Source organism: Lithobates pipiens, unplaced genomic scaffold (assembly GCF_037356315.1).
Source record: "Lithobates pipiens isolate NorthernLeopardFrog02 unplaced genomic scaffold, aLitPip1_a1.2 Scaffold_8, whole genome shotgun sequence".
In the NCBI taxonomy this organism is placed as follows: domain Eukaryota; kingdom Metazoa; phylum Chordata; class Amphibia; order Anura; family Ranidae; genus Lithobates; species Lithobates pipiens.
In genome coordinates, this window is record NW_027507903.1 from 366,205,706 (window position 1) to 366,229,867 (window position 24,162).

A 24,162-nucleotide genomic window follows, 5' to 3' on the forward strand; every position below is an offset into this window, starting at 1 on the left:
CTTCGGAATTCTGTTGGGAAAACCATCAGAGCCTTTTCCGACGAGAATTCTGATTGTGTGTACGCTGCATTAGAGTACAAAGAAAGAGGCACTGGAAGTGGACAAGAGCAGTACAGGGAGGTACTGGAGACAGAAGAGAGGGGCTTTTTATAGAAAAGGCAGACATCAGAGGCAGATGAGATGTGCAGGGGGCAGTGGAGGCAGATGAGAGGAGTAATACAAAATGAAGCTGTAGGCAGTCAAAGGGCATTGGGGCTTAATGAGAACAACAGAACAGAAGGGGTCTGGAAAGAGAAAAATGATACAGTATAGTGAGGGTGTGAAGATGCTTCAGATTTGTAGCAATCCTTCCTTAAGTCAAGCTTCTGACAAGATGTAATAAAAGCCTGTATGCTTTAGAATTTTCCTCATGGATCACATTTGGATCACAAATTAAGACCATATACCGACAAAAAAGCCTATAAAAGAAAACATGTTATAATTTTCAGCAATACATTTACGAAAACATTTGCTCTCCTAAATAGCACTGCTATCCAACAACTCCTGGTGTGCCAGAAAGCACTCCCTGCTGGGCACTGTGGTTCCTCCCACTAGCCGTTATGTCACTACAGAATGCAGGATTGTATCGTAGCTTGACTATTGATTGACACTCACTTTGTAAGAAGGTGGTACACAATATATTTAGTTGATCATAGACAGTAGAGGCCAATAGAGTATACAAGAAGAATCAGATGGCACTCTAATAAACTCAGTTCAGGCCGGCATACTAGATTTTATATATAATTTTTTTTACATTCAATAAATGGATCTATTTATTTGGCAGTAACATTTTCATTACTTATGTTACCAAAATGCTTCATAAAATATGGGGGCTAAACTGAATTCATTTTGGTGGAATTGTTTTCCAAAATTATTTTTCTATTTAAAAATATATATATATATCCTGAATGATTAGCAATATTTGAAAACTGTTTATAAAAAGTGAACATATTCTACAATTCATTAACTTACAGGCTACTTTCAGCTTTTATATAAACTAACTAATGAAGACAAGGGGCTCCAGTAGTTTAAAATAAACTGTGCTGTTTATAAAAATATTGTTTAATGCAAATGCCATACCATAAGTCTTTTCTGTCACCCACGGAGCCTGGCCACAATATTACCATTGTGTACTTTGTTACATCCTGGCTTATATCCAAATCACGGCAGTCATTGGGCATTCACCCCCAGTATCACAGGAGAAAGGGCACTTCTTGATTCAAAGACTGCGCATGCGCAGTGCATTTATTGCCAGGTCAGCAAAAAGTACAGTATGAATTATCTCCATACCAATACAACTTTCTCCATCAATAAATCAATCCAACTTTTCTCCAAGGTTCACCAGCATATGTGACAAGTGTAACCCAAGAGACTTGATAGTCTGAATATGTTTACATGACTTGCTTTGATCTCATGCTAATACAACATATAGGAGCATGTGAGCATGCAACACTGACCGTAATGGAGTGCATACGTAGTGTGTACTTTACAGCAAGTATACATGTAGGGTATAGATTGGGGTCTAATGATTGGTTTATGAATAATTAGACCCTATACATTTGACATTTTTACTGAATGGTTGGAACGAACATTTTTTCTGATAAAAATGTGTATTTCTCATTTTTCTTTAGGTACTAGGATGCTTATTATTCTTTGCCAAATCTGATTTTAAATTTTACAATTCAAATCATCAAATATGTCATGGAGGTTGCACGGAGGGAAAAAAAATAGAATCCAAAGTTATCAGTCTGGTATCTCCCATGTCCAGACTTTGAATAGCAGGTGCTAAGATGTGGAGAACATCATCATTTCTTGTCTTGAGAGCCATCTCCACCCTTCAAACAAACACAGACATTCTATTTATCAGTAATGAAGTAGCACTCAGTAGCACTTGTGGTACAAACAAAATAGTCAGCATCATCAAAGACAGGCCAGCCAGTGGTGGGAGTACTGCATCACATAAACACCATTATTCTTATCTGATAAAACAACAACCAAAACAATCGAACAGGCTATCTGTTTAGAAAAACAATATGTCACAGAATAGCTCAAAGTTTTCTATCATTTTGGGACTTACCTGGGACTCTCCCTTTAAAGATGCTGTGGATAACATACAGTTGTTTTAAAATACTAATTTAATATCAACATCTTAAAGATGAAACTTAGATGCCACATTTCTTTTTACACTCAGGCCTTTAAATCTGACCTTAAACCAAAGAAAATTATATGCATATAGGGTAAATCATTTTCTACTTTTGTACAGATTACTTTTAATACATGCATTACTACATTCCAATAAGTTTAAATTATATAAATATAGTATATCAGATTTCTTTTTTTTTTTTTTCTTTTTGCAGTCTATTTTTAGGCTGGTGCTCTTTTTTTTATCACTTGTTAACACTTACAGGTTGTCATTTAATCTTTTTTTCCTTATTCTTGCTATACAATTATATGTCGATTATTAAAAATATAATTTTTTTTTTTTTTTATCTGGACCATACAAACACTCTATATTAGTAATATATTTTATGTTCTTTTTTAAAATGGCCTGAAAAAGCAAAAGCAATGTGAAATCAAGAAAGATACGTTTAAAAGCCCCCGTAAAGATGTGATTTATGAATGAAATGCAGAAGTTAAAATGCATTTATTATTTTTCCAAGTAACTGCTTAGCTATTTCTCTTGCTCTCAATGATTATTAGATTGTAAGCCCCAAAATGCATCTGTAATGTGTATTCTTTGTGAAATGTTTGCACTTTCCTTTGGACTGTTTTTCTTTACAGCAGTGTGTAAATTGTCTACACTAAAACTAGTTGTAATTACAACAAGCCATTAATACATTAGCAGCAAAGTATAAAAGGAGGAACTATTCATGAATCAATACACATTTCATTGTATAGCAATAGGTCTGCACAAACACTGTATGCAGGAAACTAAACATTATGAAGGGTAAAGATGATATGTGATGCTTATCTCTCTTTATATGGTAATTAAACAGCACAAACTCCAGACCATAAACAGAAGGCAGTACACTGTAGTAGTAGTAGTAAATGTTTTACATTTCATAAATGCATTTTTTGACATATAAAATCAGTGCTCTGCTTTAATATACATGTGGGTTATCTGTGCAAGAATTTTATTTAGTGTTTGTGTTTTAAAGCACGCAGTGCATCAATTGTAAAACACACTTTCTGCTAAAATAAGAACACTTTGCCCTACATGTTTTGCAATACAACCTCCTTTTATACACATCTATAAAATGTTACCATGTTGTTATAAATGCATTTTGTCCCTTTTTGTATTGCCATGATTTTGTTAATACTTTTTTTTTTTTCTCTGTTAGGACTTTTCCCTGTTTAAAATCTTATGAAACTGTAGTATTTTTTTTAGAGAACTTAAAAAAATATTCCATTCATTTGAAAGATAAACTCTCATAATTTTTAAATGGGTTTATAGGCTGCCAGCATTCCAAAAAGGCATATCATTTCATCTCCAGCCAGTCAGTGAAAGCTAGGCGGAGCATATTCAAAAACCTAGCTGCTGACAGGTGTATAAGAAGTGCTGAGGAAGGGCACAGGTGATACACCTGTTCCAGGGACAGTTGCAAGCACAGGTGCATCTGACTCTCCAGCCTACCAGCTTTATACCATGAGTGCATTTGATCCACAGACACATTCTCCAACTCGATGTGGGCCACAATTTCCAAACATTGGGCAAGAACCTCCAGAGATCAATATATACTGTGACAGCATCTTCCATCCTCAGACTATGCCTAGTCCTCAACGACCTTCAAACTTTGACACTGGAGATTACAGCACTACTGCTAATCCTTATCTATGGCTGAATGGGCCATCCATCACACCACCTCCCTACCTGCAAGGATCCAACACCAGCCACTTCATGCCTCAGTCATATGGTATGCAGAGACAGCTTTTGCCTAACATGCATGGCTTAGGAGGATCTGAGTTAGGCTGGCTTCCAATTCCATCTCAAGAAGAACTCATGAAATTGGTGAGACCACCTTATTCCTACTCAGCCTTAATTGCAATGGCAATACATGGTGCTCCAGATAAAAGACTGACACTTAGCCAAATCTATCAATATGTTGCGGACAATTTTCCTTTCTACAACAAAAGCAAAGCTGGCTGGCAAAACTCTATCCGGCATAATTTATCCTTAAATGATTGCTTCAAAAAAGTTCCAAGGGATGAAGATGATCCAGGTAAGTGACTTTTTTATAGTTTATTTTATGACATTTAGTAATATTTCCTAATAAAAATATGTCCTATTTTTCTTAATATTAATTGCCTTTCCAATAAGTGATGAAATGTCTGAAATAACTGCTGTAATCAGTATATGTTTCAGTATGCTTAAAAAAAATTCAAAGGAATTTAAACAATAATAGGAACTATGAGGAAATGTCTATGCCTCTTGTTGTAGATTGATGCTTTGTGTATTTTAAAACTGAAAAATATCACGTTAAAGTCAATTTTGTTTTCCTTTGTGTCCCTAGTTGATTATTATCCATTGCTGTGTCTAAAACTCTATATTATATGCCCAGCCACACATTTCATAATCTGAATACTATTACAATATTGCATGAATCATGCTGTTAAAGTGCTTTTAAACGGGACATACAGAACCACATATGATCCATATGTTCTTTTATCTAAAGTGAAAAAATATCCTAAGCATTATATTTTCTATTAATAGGAAAAGGAAATTACTGGACTCTGGACCCAAATTGTGAAAAAATGTTTGACAATGGAAATTTCCGCAGAAAGAGAAAGAGAAAGTCTGATACCAATGGCCAGCTAATGTCTGATAAAGCAGAAGGGGGTTCACTGCCTGACAGCCCAAAAAATGGAGAACATCAAGACATGCTGGAGAGTTCTTCACCAGGAACTGATGACTCAACTGAAAAAAGACTATCCCCACCCGCCATAACACCATGCCTTAACAATTTTCTCTCTAGCATGACTACTTATGTTAACAATGCTGGTTCTGTAAGCAGATCAGTACCACTTGGACTCGGTAATGAAACATCTGACAAAGTGGCACAGAATACAGCTGGTTTCAGCTCATACTCACCACTTTCAAACATACCAAGTCACGGAGGATCAGACTGGTCCCCTACTGTGTCATCAAATCCCTTTGGTTACAGTAGTTCTATACTAAATCAGTTCACTCCCCACTTCTACAACAGCCTCACAAACAATACCCTATTCTCCCGAGAAGGCACCGAGGTATAAGTACCAGAATAAGGTAGAAAAGCCTTACAGTATACTGAAATGAAGTGTACCTTCATCAGCAAAAAAATCACTGTACCAGATAACCTGAATATTTGTGTATGTGTATAGTATTTATGGATACACACAAGCTGATGCTCACACAAAACATACACACAATGTATGTATGTACTGCAAACAAGCATACCTTCAAATAGATTTGTGTATTTAACTGTCATCCAGTAACATTGGACTGCCCGCTAGTTACACACTGCCTTCTACTGCTTTACATTTTAAGTAGTACATACATTTTAGAAATGTTGTAGTTTCAAAATATATTAATTTATCTGAATATTACTGTGCAAGATGATGCAAATTATCACTGTGTTGAAAGACAAAGCTTTAGCTGAGAAACATTTACTATAGGGTCTTTTTCTACAGTCTGTACGTATAGATGTTTACTGTGGAGTAATAAAACTGGGTAGGGGCAACTGATGTGGTACGATAGTGACTTAAATACATTTGTTTTTCTTTTTTAATGTTAAATATTTTATATATTGCATCAGACATCACTGAGGGGAAATGGGTTATTTTATAATAAAATCTTATAAAATGAATGAAGTCTGTGCACTTGTTTTAGTCATTAGTATGTAGAACATCATTTACATCATAATGCACCTCTTGTCTTTTGCTACTAGGACCAGATTGGTCTGAAACTAGAACCACTGTACATAATTAGTGTATAATTACATCATTTTGAGATTTATTCAGTGAAATAAGCCAAAGAACAAAGCACTAACTGCAAAGTTTAATAACCACACCAGGCTACCAAAATCTACCCTGTAATGATCTTAGTTCAATGACTATGGGTTATTGCACTTTGCAACTAGCACTTTGTTTATTGCTTTGTTTGTATATATATAATTGTCTCTGGTCTTCTTTAATAAATTACACATGTAAATAAACATATTATGCACATCTGTAAAACCACAGAGGAGCAGTGGGTGTAAGTGCAATTGGTATGTTAAACTTCAGGGAAGTGGGGAGCATTGCATGACACAAATGACTCCTTCAGTCTGATATATTGAGGAGAAGCAGAACCCATGAAGTTGACCTCCAGAGGTCTTTAGGTTCCCTCAACAGAGCTCTGGTCTTGGCAATGCTGAATTTACTAAACATGGCTTTGTATTGTAGTGTCCTCCCATCTATATGATCCAGTATTCAGATTTCCAAGACTAAAAACCCTCACCTCCTAGTAGCAACAGATCATCAGTTCAAATATCCATTCTAATAAAATAAAAATGTTTTTACTATTTATGCAAAGGAATAGCAACAACATGCCCCTTTATTACATTAAATGCATTAATGAAGAGAAAGGTGTAATGATGTCATCATGCCACATTCATAAAGATGTAATTTTCTATAGGGCCTTGCTAGACTTCACACATGCCCAATCTCATTGCATATACATTAAAGCTTATCTCGGTATTAAAACTGTGATAGAAACATGCAGTACAGGCATACCCCACTTTTAAGTACACAATGGGGTTTATTTACTAAAGCTAAGACATGTAAAATCACTTCTGCATAGAAACCAACGAGCTTCCAAGTTTTATTACCAAAGCTTAATTGAACAAGCTGAGGCTAGAAGCTCATTGGTTTCTATGCAGAAGTGAGCCTGATTCTTCACTTTCCAACTTTAGTAAATAAACCCCATTGTGTACTTAAAAGTGGGGTATGCCTGTACACACAGCTAGGTTTCAGAATGTTATAAGATAGAATTAAAAATAGGTATAAATAATCAAGATTAATGAAACAAAATAAATTAATTATAATAATACAACAAATAATATGTGTCAGGTATATGAAATTTCCACTATAACTATTGTTATTTTGTTATTGACAGTCTGACAAGATGCTAGATGTTGCATCCTTCAAGAAATTTAAAAAAAGCTATGTAATTTTATGGTGAAAAGCTATAAATAGACACTAGAAGGACATCTGGCATTCAGGGACCAGACATCTACACTGACCAGTGCATTCCAAACACAAGTATTCCCAATAGGAAATCATTTGTGTACAGGGTTTTGGAACAGAATAGGGAAGACAGGGGTGGCACACCACAGACACCACTGGGTATAACTTATCAGGAAGAGATTTCAAATTCTGCCAATGAATCTCAAGTGGAAATCTTGTGGTGCCATACAAATATTACAACTTTCGGCTTTCCTTGCTGTAAAAAAAAAAAAAAATCCTGCTTGCAGCATCTTTGGAGCATGTTTAAGGAGCTAAAAAAAAATACACCAAAATCGCTCCTCTACATTGAAATGAATGGAAACCGCCTCAAAAGCGCTTCAAAAACCCCCGCTAAGCATTTTTGGTGCAGTTTTTGAATCACATGTCCTGTAAAAACATACCAAAATCACTGCAAAAGCATTCCAATATATAGGCATTTGACTGGCAGATTTGAAGCGAACCAGTGTGAAAGTGCCCTTAGTCAGTCTGGCTGAAAGTGGTCAGAAAGGAAGACTGTCAGCTAAAACCTATGAGCACTTCTACAGGAACTGCAATACTAAAATCTAAAGGGCACTTAATATTATAATGTTCAAACTGCTGAACTGACATGCCATAATCCTGGGTTTTAGAAATACCAAATGATTTTTATAAAAATAAAAAATAAAATATTCCTTATATTTAAAGAGCCCTACTACACAGAATACCAAGCCTGGTGACCTGTTTTTTCCAGGATACCTCTATGACCTCAACCTGTGACTGGACAGTGAAGAAACAGGCTAGCGAAATCATTTCTCTAAAGCTTTATCCTCCTGTCGGTATGTTCATTATCAACATATGTAAATGTAGGACACCTGATTGGTTTAGTGCACTTCCCCCTCCAGTCTGAGTGCTGCTGTACAGGTGTTTAAAAGAGGCTAAAACCACGTCAAATTCATATAATTATAACAGTTGAAATGAAATACATAAAGGCCTCATGCACATGGGACATTTGTAAAAGGCTTTCTGAATCCCAGAACTCCTGAAAGCTGCATATGCACACTTGTCTAGGCACATTTAGGGGTGTTTAGCTTTTGAGCATTAATGCATTCTATTGGCCAGAATATTAATTTATTCTGCCCCCTGCAATGCATTATTAAACACATCTACCGTAGTATTTCTGCAAGTTTAAGCATTGGTGTTTTTTTTCTCCCTGTCAATGTTCCTCCTCTAATATGCCTGTAAACGCATGTGTGCACAAACACAAAGCTTACATACTTACATAAAGGTGCTTTTATACCTTCATGTAAATCATGTAAATATTTTATTATATCTTTTCATGTGACAACACTGAAAAAAATTACACTTTGCTACAATGTAAAGTAGTGAGTGTACAGCTTATATAATAGTGTAAATTTGCTGCCCCCTCAAAATAACTCAACACACAGCCATTAATGTCTAAACCGCTGGAAATATAAGTGAGTACACCCCTAAATGAAAATGTCCAAATTGGGCTCAAAGTGACAATATTTTGTGTGGCCACCATTATATTCCAGCACTGCCTTAACCCTCTTGGGCATGGAGTTCACCAGAGCTTTACAGGTTGCCACTGGAGTCCTCTTCCACTCCTCCATGATGGCATCAGGGAGTTGGTGGATGTTAGAGACCTTGCGCTCTTCCATATTCTGCTTGAGATGCTCCATAGGGTTTAGGTCTGGATACATGATTGGCCAGTCCATGACCTTTACCCTCAGCTTCTTTAGCAAGGCAGCGGTTGTCTTAGAGGTGTGTTTGGGGTCATTATCATGTTGGAATACTGCAGTGCGGCCCAGACCCCGAAGGGAGAGGATCATGCTCTGCGTCAGTATGTCACAGTACGTGTTGGCATTCATGGTTCCCTCAATGATCTGTAGCTCCCCAGTGCCAGCAGCACTCATGCAGCCCCAGACCATGACACTCCCACCACCATGCTTGACTGTAGGCAAGACACACTGTGCTGTCACACACGCTTGATGGCAACCAGGTGAGGAGTACCAAGACAACGTTTCTCTTGGTCTCATCAGACCACAGCATATGGTTCCAGTAATCTATGTCCATAGTCTGCTTGTCTTCAGCAAACGTTTTGCGGACTTTCTTGTGCATCATCTTTAGAAGAGGATTCCTTCTGGGACAACATCCATGCAGACCAATTTGATGCAGCGTGGGGTGTATGGTCTGAGCACTGATAGGTTGACTCCCCACCCCTCAACCTCTGCAGCAATGCTGGCAGCACTCATATGTCTATTTCCCAAAGACAACCTCTGGATATGACACTGAGCAAGTGCACTCAACATCTTTGGTCGACCATGGCAAGTCCTGTTCTGAGTGGAACCTGTCATGTTAAACCACTGTATGGTCTTGGCTACCATGCTGCAGCTCAGTTTTAGGGTCTTGGCAATCTTCTTATAGCCTAGGCCATCTTTATATAGAGCAACATTTCTTTTTTTTTCAGATCCTCAGAGGGTTTATTACCATGAGGTGCCATGTTGAACTTCCAGTGGCCAGTATGAGAGAGTGAGAGTGAAAACACCATATTTAACACACCTGCTCCCCATTCACACCTAAGACCTTGTGACACTAAGCCCTTGTACACACGGTCGGACATTCTGACAACCAAATCTGTTGGATTTTGTCTGACGGATTTTGCCCGAAACTGTTGCATACACACGGTCAGACAAAGTTGACGGAAAATCCTATTGTACATAACGTGATGACGTTATTTTGTTACGACTGGACTACGTTCAGGCTAGTAGCCAATAGCTTTGGTCTAGGAATTTGTTCAGAGCATGCGTGGCACTTTGTCTGTCGGAGTAGGCTACACATGATTGGAGTATGTCCGATCTGAACATGTTATCGGAAAATTTTATAGACAAGTTGGAAAACTTGGTCTGTCGGATATTCCGACGGAAACAGTCCGATGGAGACCACACACAGTCGGATTATCCGACAATATGGTGCGATCGGACACATTCCGTCAGAATCTCCGACTGTGTGTACAAGGGCTAAGAGTCACATGACACCGGGGAGGGAAAATGGCTAATTGGGCCCAATTTGATCATTTTCACTTAGGGGTGTACTCACTTTTGTTGCCAGCGGTTTAGACATTAATGGCTGTGTTGAGTTATTTTGAGGGGACAGCACATTTACACTGTTATACAAGCTGTACACTCACTACTTTACATTGATGCTGTACATATATATATATATATGGTGTTAGTTGTCAAAAGAGGAAAAGAATGTCTTGACACTGATCAGTAGGAGGAAAAAATGCCCTGGTATCAGTGGTCAGTGATAAGAAAAAAAGCCCTGTCAGTGGTCAGTAGGAGGAAAGAATACCCTGGCATGAGTGGCTAGTAGGGGAAAAATGCCTTGATGTCAGTGGTCAGTAAGAGGAAAAAATGCCCTGGTATTAGTTATCCATAGGAGGGAAAATGGCTCGTTATTGGTCTAGTCAGTAGAGAAAAATAATTGAGAAAAAATGCCCTGGCTTCACTGTTCAGTAGGAGGAAGTAATACCTTGTCACTGGTCTGGTCAGTAAGGAGAAAAATACCTTGTCAGTGCTCAGTAGGAAAAAAATGTCAGTTTGAGAAAACATTATTAGGGACTCTACAGGGGGATATGCAGCTATGCTGTGGCATGAGGACTCTGTGGGTAGATGGAGGGCACTGTGGGGGGCTGGGGACACTATGAGGGCCTCTGTATGGGGCTGAAGATCTTCAGCAGACCAAGGGGCACACCGAGGGCTCTTAGGCTTTGTAAGTGGAAGAGAATGCTGGGGCAGACTTGGGGGCACTATTGTGGGTGGTGTGTTATGCAAAGGACTACCTGGGCCCTGTGTGGGGAGCTGAGCAGCTCTGTAAGGAGGAATGCTGGGGGTGGGGGGGGGGTTGTTTTAGCTAACAGGGGGCTTAGTGAGAATGGAGATTTTGAGGGGGCCTGGAAAGAACTTTGGAGGGCTGGGGGCTGCAGGAATTAGAGGGAGTGGAACAAAAAATAGTGCAAAAAGGGATTGCATGCCCCCTTCCTTTCCCACCTACATGAACTTACCGTTCAGACTATTTGTCAGTATGGATACCTCACAGGAAGTAATAATGAAAGTTCCCTGTCATTCTCTCTCTGTTCATGTGATAGGTCACATGATTGGAAGAAGAAGACTGGAACTGCACTCCTCAGTGGGAGACCATACTCATTAGAAGGATGTAGTTGCTCTGCCTCAGTTAAGGCATCGCTCTACAATTCCTCCCTATACCTGCAGGAGAGGTGCTCGGTGCAGGAACCCTCAGCATTCCCACATTGGCCCTACTGCTATTCTGCAGAGTGTGCTGAAAGCTAGGATGCACAAGAGCAGCTTCTTTCAGCCCACCACTTCTTATTTCAGGAACCCCCTGACCACACCACCCTACCCCTGGCCTGTGCTCCATAGCCACTGCATGGACTGTTATGACTGTAATTCCATCATTACTTTTTTGCACATGAGTCTGTATATTTTACATTCCTAAATATAATAATAATAGTAATAATAATACATGTAAAAGCATTTTAAGCTAATTTATCAAGTCTAGGATGGATTAAGATTACTTGTGCCTGTTCCATTTTTTTAAAAAGATCAAGCTTTATTTTTTATTTTTTGACTGTTTGTACTACACAATGGGGGTCTTTTACTAAAGGAAAATCCACTTTGCACTGCAAGTGCACTTGAAAGTAAAGTCGCTGTGGATCCGAGGGGGACATGCAAGTAAAATAAAAAACAGCATTATAGCTTTCACATGATTGGATGATAAAATCAGCAGAGCTTCCCCTCCTTTCAGATCTACCCCTTTGATTTAGAGCGACTCCACTTCCAAGTGCATTTGCAGTGCAAAGCGGATTTGCCTTTCGTAAATAACACCCAATGCATTCCAAATATGTAAACAAATCTACTACAGCCACCCTCATATGATCATGCACATATTAGGTCAGAGGGCATCTAAATATGAGCAGTAATTGTGAAAGGAGCCTCCAATTCAAAATACACATGTGAGCTGAGAGTATGGCATGATTCAGATAAAAAGTACTAGTTTATAGCAAGCATATATGGTATAAAATAAAGTAAAAGTTAAAAAGTGCCTGATAGATTATATTAGCATTTATAGAACATGGGTTGGTTAAAAGGGTTACTTATTATACTTATTTCATAGACTTAGTTTTACTATAAAGTTGTTGGTATTATATTCATATATCTGTCATGGAAAAGCTGCAATTCACTGCATGATTTACTACCCTGTATGTAACTTTTACTGATACATTAAAATAAAATCTTTTGATTTTAAAAGGTTTATAGCTGGGTAGTAAATCTTCAACAATGTACTCCCTCAAATATAAAATAGAAGAAAATAGAGTCATGTGTCCCTTATAACCAGAATTAACCAACTACTAATTGAATAATCTTTACTAAATACAGTACTTTCTGAATGTCGGTTGTGAAAAGGTTACCCACCAAACAATATAAAAGTTTACCCCATTCACTCACTAGCTATTTCTCCCATTTCTCCCTGTCTCTTACAGAGTGTGGTTGGCATAGGCAGTCTTCTCGTGGTCCCTGTGCTGTTATGTTAACATCACACTGCTTTAAAATGTGAAAAGCAAAGAGAACTTTGAAGACTAGTATGAGGGCCAAAGTAATATTGTTGTTCAAGAATTCAAAGAATTTGACTCCCCCATTCCTTTACCTAGGCCCTGGATATGTGTAGCCTGTTAAGCAAAGTCCTTAAATGAAGCAATATCTACTGCTATTACTAGCACCATCCTCCCGTGATAGATTGGATCCCCCATTGTACACAAATTCTTCCTTAGATTCTCCTTTCAGGTATTGGAAACCTAAAGCTTCTGGTGGAGAAGACCCTGCCCGAGCTCAGTATGCTTGGTGATCACTATCAGTTATTTGCAAATGCATATTCTAATTGGTGTAAAGGTGAGTGCACTGAACAAATGTTTCTCTTTGTACTCATAATGTTATCAGCCCTACATTTATGAATTACACAGAAGCAGGGTAGGGAAGGTAAAACAAATGCTTATTGAGGGAGTATATGGAGAGAGAAAGGGAGGGATCCTTCTCCTACTTGTTATGAAATGGTTGCACCCTGTTCCAGGAAACAAGTATGCTTCAACCAAAAACTCAACCAAAAACTCTCTACTTTGTAAGCAACCTTCAGAGGGTAAAGGCGATGGACTGCAAGCATGTCTCCAGACCTAAACCCTATTGAGCATATGTGGGGCATCCTCAAATGGAAGGTGGAGGAGCACAAGGTCCCTAACATCCACCAGCTCTGTGGTGTCATCATGGAGGAGTGGAAGAGGACTCCAGTGGCAACCTGTGAAGCTCTGAAAAATGCTATGCCCAAGAGGGTTAAGGTAGTGCTGGAAAATAATGATGGCCACGCAAAATATTGACACTTTGGGCCCAATTTGGACATTTTCACTTAGGGGTGTACTCAGGTTTCTTGCTTGCAGTTTAGACATAAATGGCTGTGTGTTGAGTTATTTTGAGGGGACAACAAATTTTCAGTGTTGTCACAGGGGTGTACTCACTTTTGTGAGATACTGTATATAGATAAGTGTGGTCCATTAATGTGCTTGTTACTTAACCACTTCAGCCCCGGACCAACAAACACCCTAAGGACCAGAGGTCTTTTTACAATTTCGCACTGCGCTGCTTTAACTGGTAATTGTGCGGTCATGCAATATTGCACCCAAACGAAATTTGCGTCCTTTTCTTCCCACAAATAGAGCTTTCTTTTGATGGTATTTGATTGCCTCTGCGATTTTTATTTTTTGCGATATAAATGGAAAAAGACCGAAAATTGTGAGAAAAAATTATATTTTCTACTTTTTGTTATAAGAAAAATCGAATAAACTAAATTTTAGTTATACATTTAGGGCAAAATTTATTCAGCCACATGTCTTTAGTAAAAAAAAATGTCAATAAGCGTATATTTATTGGTTTGCGCAAAAGTTATAGCGTCTACAAACTAGAGTACATTTTCTGGAATTTACACAGCTTTTAATTTACGACTGCCTATCTCATTTCTTGAGGTGCTAAAATGGCAGGGCAGTACAAACCCCCCCCAAATGACCCCATTTTGGAAAGTAGACACCCCAAGGAAGTTGTGGAGAGGCATATTGAGCCCATTCAATATTTTTTTTTGTCCCAAGTGATTGAATAATGACACAAAAAAAAAAAAAGTTTACAAAAAGTTGCCACTAAATGATATATTGCTCACACATGCCATAGTTATATGTGGAATTGCACCTCAAAATATATTCTGCTGCTTCTCCTGAGTACGAGGATACCACATATGTGGGACTTTTTGGGAGTCTAGCCGCGTACAGCACCCCGAAAACCAATCACTGCCTTCAGGGTTTCTAAGGGTGCAAATTTTTGATTTCACTCCTCACTACCTATCACAGTTTCGAAGGCCATAAAATGCCAAAATAGCACAAACCCCCCCCAAATGAGCCCATTTTGGAAAGTAGACACCCCAAGCTATTTACTGAGATGTTGAGTCCATGATATATTTTATATTTTGCCACAAGTTGCAGGAATTTAAAAAAAACTTTGCACAAAGTTGTCACTAAATGATATATTGCTCACACATGCTATGGGCATAAGTCAAATTACACCCCAAAATAAATTCTGCTGCTTCTCCCGCGTACGGGGATACCACATGTGGGGGACTTTTTGGGAGCCTAGCCACGTACGGGACCCCGAAAACCCAAGCACTGCCTTCCGGATTTAAATCTAAAATGCTACCAAAAAAAACGTAGCGATCGCAGGGATCAGGCCTGACTCTGCGATCGCTGCAGTTATGTGTTTAGTGTTTTGTAAGTGACAGTGATCAATCGATACTGCACTTGGGTGGGCTGGGCGGAGGGGCAAAATGCAGGTGCCAGCAGGTATCTGGGCTGATCCCACTAACACTGCGTTTTTTTGGAACCCTAAACTGCTGGAGACGCTAGTATAGATCTGATCAGATCAGATATTGATCTGTTCAGATTCTTTTTTTTCCAATAGAAATTTTTATTACTCAAGTAGAAATACAAAGTGAAAGAACACAAACAAGAGGAGTTACAAGGTTCCAGATACAATTACAAACAGTACAGATCATAAAAAATAAATAAAAAAAAAGCAAAAAAAATCCACCTTAGTAACAGTATAGATGAATCACTCGTCCAGATCATGTACAACCTCACAAAGGGTAGATAATGAGCCATCTAAGGCCTAAGATCTGTTCATATTAAAATGGCGAGGAAATGCTGGAAGAATTGTTGATCTGTTCAGATTCTATACCACTACGGGAGGTTTATGCTTTGCGTGTGGGTGTTAGCGGTACTGACACTAACCTAGTGCTGCCTGGGGCGATGCAGACCCTGACCCTAAAACCTAATTGATATCACCCGCCGGGTGATCAGGGGGTTAAACTTTATTGGGTAATAAATGGTGGGTGCCCTGATGCTATAAAAAGCAAACTAATAAGAGTCACCCGTAACACTTATACGGTGATCACTGGTGAAAGGGTTAACTAGGGGCAATCAGGGGGTTCAAATTTTTATTAGGTAGTATATGGGGGTCCCTGGCGCTATATAAAAACCTGACGGGGAACCTAAATAACTAACTGGCTAACCAGCGTCACCAGTGACACTTATACTGTGATCGCTGGTGAAAGGGTTAACTAGGGGCAAAAACCTAAGAACCTAAAAAAATAACTAGCTACCTAGCGACAATAGCGACACTAATGCAGCGATCAGAAAAATGATCGCTTAGTGACACTGGCAAAAGGGGGTGAAAGGGTTAACTAGGGGCAATCAGGGGGTTAAAACCATTATTGGGTAGTATATTGGGGTACCTAGCGCTATAAAAACCTGGCGGTGAACCTAAAAAAATAACTAGCTACCTAGCGACAATAGCGACACTAATGCAGCGATCAGAAAAATTATCGCTTAGTGACACTGGCAAAAGGGGGTGAAAGGGTTAACTCTAGGGGCAATCAGGGGGTTAAAACCATTATTGGGTAGTATATCGGGGTACCCAGCGCTATAAAAACCTGGCGGTGAACCTAAAAAAATAACTAGCTACCTAGCGACAATAGCGACACTAATGCAGCGATCAAAAAAAAGATCGCTTAGTGACACTGGCAAAAGGGGGTGAAAGGGTTAACTCTAGGGGCAATCAGGGGGTTAAATCTTTATTGGGGGTGATAGGGGGCTACCCTGGACCTAACACTAACTGCCCTGACAGTTTTTACTTTTACAACTGACACTGAATGCAGTGATCATAAATAAATGATCAATGCAATCAGTGACACTGTGACTGGGGGGGGGGGGCGGGCGGGGGGGGATCGGGGGGCGATCGGGGGGGGGGTTTGTGTGCCTGTGTGTACCTACATGTCAGTGTAGTGTTGGTGCACACTTACTTTTTGTCTTCTCCTCGTAGTCCGGTCAAAAAGACCGCCCCGAGGAGAATGACATCACTTCCTCCTTCCTGTGTATACAATACAAAGTGGGAGGAAGCTTGTCATTGGCCAGGAGCGATCGAGAGGGGATGGCAAGAAACCAACGGCCATCCCCTCATCACGGATCGCTCCTGCAGCGAACCAGACCACCGTATCCAGCGGGAAGGGGTCCGATCGGACCCCCACCCGCTGGAAGGCTGGCACGTACATGTACGTGCTTGTGCCTGCCTGTGCCATTGTAATGACGTACAATGGCAATACGGCGGTCCTTAAGTGGTTAATTGCCTTGCTGGTAATCTCCACCTATTGACTTATTGTTTCTTAAGGCTCTCCACTTGTACACCCCCCTTGAGCTCCCCTTTTGAGTGTATCCTCAGTTTCTGTGACCTCACAATTAAGTTTGGCCAGAGTACGCTTTTATAGTCCCTTCTGGACTTTACAGTGTGTCTGTCCTGATCTCCTTGTGGCTCCTTCTTCGTATCACTCCCCCATCAGCTCCTCCACATTCATGTATATATGAAAAAAGCTAAATCTCCAATGGTGTTTTATATTAAAAACTGGTGAATTTTATTAGAAGTATAACAGTTACCTACTCACATTTAATGGGTGCTTGGAGTGCAAATCATGCAGTCTACTGTCTCAGTGATCCAACAATCTCTGCTAGGTATAGGGGTATAGGCATTCTCCCTCCAGTTACAGCTGTCGTGCTGTCCTTTTGCCCCTCCCCTTCACAGTTCAGCTTTAATTAACAGGTTTGGAGGAAGAGTTAAAACTTTATGTGGTGTTATAGAACAGCGCAATGTTCACGGACAGCCTCAGAGAGTCCTCTAGCAGTGTGTGTTTGGCTGTGGAACAAATTTATTTTTTGCTTAAAATAGCTTACAGCAGCAGCAGAATCCCAAATTTGATTAATTTCATGTAAAAATAAAGGTGCTTTTTTAGGTAGTTTTATTAGCAACATATTTGAAGCAAGAGAAGAAGTTAGGACTTTCCATGAAGCATGTGGATTTGGAAGCGAACAATGCGGTGTATAGGTCTGATAATGTTGAATTTATTAAATATTACACAGTAAAATACATCAAAAGCAGTGCTACATGTTCCATCTTCCATCATGATTAATTGATTCATACATTGGCATATTGCACATTGACTATGATATTCAAGTAAATTAGGTAAAACAGTATATACAGAATATGTTGCAAAACTACAGGTATGTGGTTATAGAATTTATGGCATCTGAATCTCGACGCGTTTCGTGGCTAACTTGACACTCATCAGGAGCTGATGTAAATTGGATGTCTATAAAACAAAAGTATTATATCAGACAATGACTAAGTCTTGTGTATAAAAAGTAAAAATAGACAGAATTTGCTTGAATCAATCACCCATGCTCACAGGTGAGGCAATGGAAAGGGCGTTGCAGTGGTTGCGTGGGCAGCCGGGGACCCGATCCGGCACGGAAGCTGAGGCGGCACATGCGGAAAAGCAGGCAAGCGAGCCCCGTGCTAAAACAGTGAAAACAATAATAGTGAAAAATAAGAAAGAAAAAATAGGAAAAATATGTGATGACAAAGTAATAAGAATCTGTGATGGTGAAGCTGTGTTGGAAACAATGGGAATCCTCCAACATAGTGAGCACTAACATTGAAAGGTGGGAGAAAAAAGGGGAGAGGAGTAGTACATCTCAGGAACCCACCTGAAAGAGACAAGAGATAAGCAGTTTATTGTGAGAGCACATATTTACAAACATATAAAGTTCCCAAAAACAACAATTTTGGTTTTCATTAATAATTAAAAGTTTTGTCGACTTTAGTAACTATAGTATAAAGTTTGTAGGTCTATGGATTCTGTGAAAAGTCCATCCTTTTAACAAAATAGTGATAGCAGGAGAGGGACAATCTGCCTGGCGGCCAGCTGGCAATCAACAGAGCCTGAAGAGAGAACAGGGCTGCTGTGTTGTGTTGCCTCCCACCGAGCTCCCTTTACTTGTTTCATTCTGCTATTAAGCTCCATACACACTATCAGATTTTCTACTGATTTTTGTCTTCAGATTTACCAAAACCATGTAGTGCAAGGGCCTACCTGATTGCATACACATTGAAACTCCTAAGGTTTGAACTCATATTATATGGTTTTGGTAAATCTGAAGACAAAAATCAGCATAAAATCTGATAGTGTGTATGGGGCTTTACTTATTTTGTACTGATACTGCTTGTACCAGTGTTTAGTGTAGTGGTACTCCTGTGGGACCACTGAGTGTCACCCTGCCCCAGCCTGGCATTCACTTAAAGTCACTCTCCATATAATGAACAGTCCATCAGCTTTGTTTTTTTATTTTATTGAGGATTAAACTTGGATGGGGTAAAGGAATTATGGGATGCCCAGAATCAGTTGTATTAAGTGAGGAGATGATTGATTGGAATTCACATTCTCTAAAGCTCCAGACTTCTCCAGCACAATGCTTATTGGAAGACTGTTACTTTCTCTCCTGTGCAATACTTGGTTCCTGGCACAGCTAGCACATGGCTAGGCCCAACTCTGAATTAAGCCCAACTTTTAGGATTTACCATTTGCTGGCAAGGGCCTTTGGTGTAGCAACCAATGATGAAAGAAAGTCTTTTAATGCTAACTGTATTTGATCCCAGTCAGTCCTGTGCAGACTCTGACAGCCCTCCTGGCTGCAGCCGCCCAATTTCAATGCCAGTAACATCACAGTCTCTCCCACTGGCTCTACATCCACTCCTTGCAGGCCTCTCCCAGCTCTCCCAAATGTGTCTGTCACTCGCTGACACCTGGTGGATCCCTCCTGAAGACTTGCCTGACAGTGTTCCCAGCTGTCCTCTCCTGCTCTTCTTCAGGACACAGCTTGGGTTGTGTTGGGTTCCTTCACAGCTCTGAGCCCCTGGTCCAAAAGTCACCCCCTCCAGACTGGGGGGCTCCCTCCAAGCCCCAAGACTCCATCTGTGTTGTTCGTAGTTGGGGATTGGTCCGGGCTCCATACCACACCCCAGACAGCTCCACCTCTCTTCTCCTCCTCTGCCTCCGGGCCAGAGGGAGGTATCCAAAACGTGAGCACTAAGCACACTTGTAAGTTCATCACTGTTCTTTTAAATATTAACATTCCCACTACCATGATTGCTTGTTGTCTATGATAAACTTCAAACTGTGATCAGAAAGACATCTGGAGCAGTGTCACAGAAGCGCAGGGAAGAAAGCCGTGCAGAGCACACACTCCAGTGACACATAGAGCGCACGCACTCTGCCTGGAAGGGGCGGTTGGCTCACTATGTCTGTCACTCTCTGACTCTAGCAAGGGATTAGTCCACTAAGTGCTCGGGCTGGGATCTTCATGGCTGCCTGACACTGTCACGACCACCATGTGAGGTACGGGAAAGTCACTGCTCGCTCATGGGCAATGTCTGCACATTTGGACTCCATGGGGGGGGGGATCTACATTTGTACAGCATTCCAACTACATCACCCAGCCAATTGTCCTCTGGAGATGTGTGAGTGTGGGCAACGATGGTGTATGAGGTGACTGTGGGCACTGGGGGTGTGAGGTGAGTGTGGACACTGGGGGTGTCTCTCTCTCCCCCCACCTCTTTTCCCCCTCCCTCTTTCTCTCACCCCCTTCTTCTCTTTGTCACCCTCTCTCTCACCCCCCCCTCTCTCTCACCCTCCCTCCCTCCCTCTCTCTGCCCCCACCTCTTTCCCCCTCCTCCCCCTCCTCTTTCTGCTTCTTCCATTCTCTCCTTTTCCATGTCTCCGTCTATACCCTTCCTATTACTATTTCTTTTCCTAGCTGAGGGAGGGGGGGAGCAGTGTGGCAGGCTAGTGAGGGATTTGTGGGTGCACTGTGGCAGTCTAGTGGTGGGGGGATTACTACCCCACAGTCAACCAAAGAACCCACATAGATACCAGAGACCCTGCATAGTGACCAGGGACCTCACGTAGCCACCAGGGACACTGAATAGCCAATTGAGAAGGATGAAGTGGGACACATTTGAACCAGTCGAGAATCAAACTGTGTATGCGTCATATGACGTCCAGCAGGATAAGCTGCGATCGCGCGCCCCTGGGGGCCCACAGCATGGCAATCGTTGGTATGGTGTGTCAGTCTGACACACCACATCACTGATCTCGGTAAAAAGCCTCTGTCCAATCACAGCTGATCACAATGTAAACAGGTAGAGCCGTTTATCGGCTTTCCTCACTCGCGTCTGACAGATGCGAGTAGAGGAGATCCGATCGGCTACTCTCCTGAAAGGGGGGGTCTGAGCTAATTGTTTATCAGTGCCGCATATCAGTGCCCATCAATGCCCAGCAGTGCTGCCTATCAGTGTCCATCAGTGCCCAGCAGTGCTGCTTATCAGTGCCCAGCACTGCCGCCTATCAGTGCCACCCATAAGTACCCATCAGCACCACCTATGAGTGCCCATCAGTGCCACCTATCCAATGCACATCAGTGCCACCCATCAGTGCTGACTATCAGTGCCCATTAGTGCCGCTTATCAGTGCCCATCGTCAGTGCCCATCAGTGCCACCTCATCACCTCACAGAGGTGATCAAATACCACCAAAAGAAAGCTCTATTTGTGGGAACAAAATGATAAAAATGTTGTTTGGGTACATGACCGCGCAATTGTCATTTAAAAAGTGACAGCGCTGAAACCTTGAAAATTGGCTTGGGCAGGAAGTGGGGTAACTGCCTGGTATTGAAGTGGTTAAATAAAGTGGTTAAATAAAACAAACTGTTATGTAAAGATAAGCCTGTGAAGTCACAGTGAAGCATGGTAAGCTAAGTCACATACAGGTGGCTAATTACTCCCACCCATCAATCCACCTTTGAATTTTGGTTGTTCTTGCACCTCCTGTTGCAATCTTGATAATATAAAATAAATTAGACACCCGAGGAGAAAGGTATAACCCTTTAACTTTACTGTGACTGTTTTACGAGTCCTTCAAGGACATCAGAAACTTTTAGATAGCTTACCATCCAATCATCATAGAAAATAAAATATTACTTTTGGGTGGAATAACTAAAAATTTTACATTACTATTACGATTAAATGAGGAGCATTATCATCCAGGGGCCTAAGACAGTCCTGTGAACTGGCTTACACACGTTATGTCACACATAAAACCCTTGCTCATGTCATACCAATGCATCTTTTGGGCTCAGAAGTAGGATCTATTTGGAAAAGGCTTTCTTTACTAAATAGGTTACATAATAGATAGTTTTTATCCATGATAGACCATGTCCACCAATCTAAGATGCACATTTGCTGTATTTTGGTAGGATAGCAAGTGTGATTTAAAGTTAGGTTTACAAAATTAAACCTCCTCTGGGAAGGTTCTTCTCCACTTTCCCTTGCAAGAAAATAATAGATTTCTCTTTGCGTAAGTTAAACTGATTCGATTTTATGAATGTTAGGATAAACTAGTAAAATATAAGAGTAGAGAAATTACCATGGAATAATTCCATAAATAATCAAAAATGTCAAAAAATTATGAAACTATCAGAAAAGATGTTTCCTGTAAAAATTTTAAAAAGTTGCGAGTCTTCTTTTCAGTCAAATTTCTGGTCAAATTATTTTATTATCAAACCAAGCAAAATAAAAACTAATGCTGAACAAAAATAGTTTTGCTAATCTTTAACATACAATATAATAGACAAGACTGAAGTGTTTGTGCGTGGGATATTTCTATAAAAGACGTGAAAATTAGGACATCATGTATCAATTCAATATAATTTGTCAAAAGTAGTTTTTTTTAGCAGCATATGGTGCACTGTCATGTTGATGAGTCTTTATAAGGTCATGTCCAGAATATAGACTGACATCATCAGCTAGTTGAATCTTCGTTCAGCTTGTCATAACAACGCATTTTTTCTGCCCAGTAAGAATGAAGCATTTCTCTCCCTGTTGACATAAAAACATTAAAGAAGCTGGGAGACCGGTTCATTTCTTATTTCAACTATAGTAATCAGTTTAAGCATACTGACACTCAGTGAAAGAAAATTCCAGTGATTAATAGATCTGTATTTAAATTGATTTAAAATTGCAAACTGTGAAACTATGTTTTAAACCTATTTAATGACTTCAACTCATCTAAAAGTACATCTAAGCTGAAATGTTGTTTTTGCATTGATGTTGGTACCAGCATAATATTTTTGCTATACATAGTGGTATAGAAGTCACTCTGCATCCACTTTTAACCGTTTCACTGCTAGAATTGTTATATATTGTATTTCCTTGAAACAAGGATTCAGATGTTTTACCAAAGGAACATCCTAAAACATGCAGCTTAAAAGCGCACGTTCTTCAAAAGAGGACAAGTGTACTGGGAGAAAAAATGCCATCTTTTAGGGCATTTACACATATACCAGGGCCCTCCATGATGTAGGCAATGATCTAACTATGAATGTCCAAAGAGCAATGACACTTAGCAACCACTTAGAAATACATTTTGATTGGTGACTGCAGGAAGCCAACATCTTATTGGCTGCTATCTATTACTGCTTAATTAGCATTGAGTACTGAGATAAGAAACCGTGAGCTTTTTTAATAATCACACTTTCTAGGGAATAAAAAAATCTGTTTATTTAGTTATTATGCAAATGTTACAAATTGTTACTACATGCAGTCCAGATTATTTTTTATAGGGGTCACCTAAACCTTTGAATTATTTTCTTGTTTCTGTAACTTATTTGGCAACTTATGCCATACATGTGACTAGTAACATATAATTTGAGAGCTATTTCACATTTGCAATCATTTTTATTTTGTCATACATAAGGATGAGCCGAACACCCCCAACCCCCCCCCCCCCCCCAGTTCAGTTCGCACCAGAACTTGCGAACAGGGCAAAAAATTTGTTCGAACACGCAAACACCGTTAAAGTCTATGAGACACGAACATGAAAAATCAAAAGTGCTAATTTTAAAGGTGTATATGCAAGTTATTGCCATAAAAAGTGTTTGTGGACCCGGGTCCTGTCCCAGGGGACATGTATCAATGCAAAAAAAGCAGTGATTTTAGTAATGCTTAAAGTGAAACAATAAAAATTAAATATTCCTTTAAATATCTTGCCTGGTGGGTGTCTATAGTATGCCTGTAAAGTGGTGCAGTTTTTCCCTGTTTAGAACAGTACAAAAGGGCGCCACTTTACAGGCATACTATGGACACCCCCAAGAATTCAAAGGAATATTTCATTTTTATTGTTTCACTTTTAGCATTTTTAAAATCACTGCTCCCGAAAAAATAGCTGTTAAAACTTTTTTTTGCATTGATATATGTTCCCTGGGGCAGGACCCAGGTCGCCAAACACTTTTTATAGCAATAACTTGCATATAAGCCTTTAAAATGAGCGCTTTTGT

General features: G+C 40.0%; 1 protein-coding gene across 1 annotated transcript; it reads left to right on the forward strand.

The window, feature by feature from the left end:
• The first annotated feature begins 3,614 nt into the window (after nt 1-3,614).
• Nucleotides 3,615-5,882, forward strand: FOXI1 (forkhead box I1). The gene is made up of 2 exons (XM_077473503.1): nt 3,615-4,259; nt 4,751-5,882. Exons 1-2 carry the CDS (start codon nt 3,686-3,688, stop codon nt 5,287-5,289), a joined length of 1,113 nt encoding a protein of 370 aa, XP_077329629.1. The 5' UTR covers nt 3,615-3,685; the 3' UTR covers nt 5,290-5,882.
• Nucleotides 5,883-24,162: the final 18,280 nt, after the last annotated feature.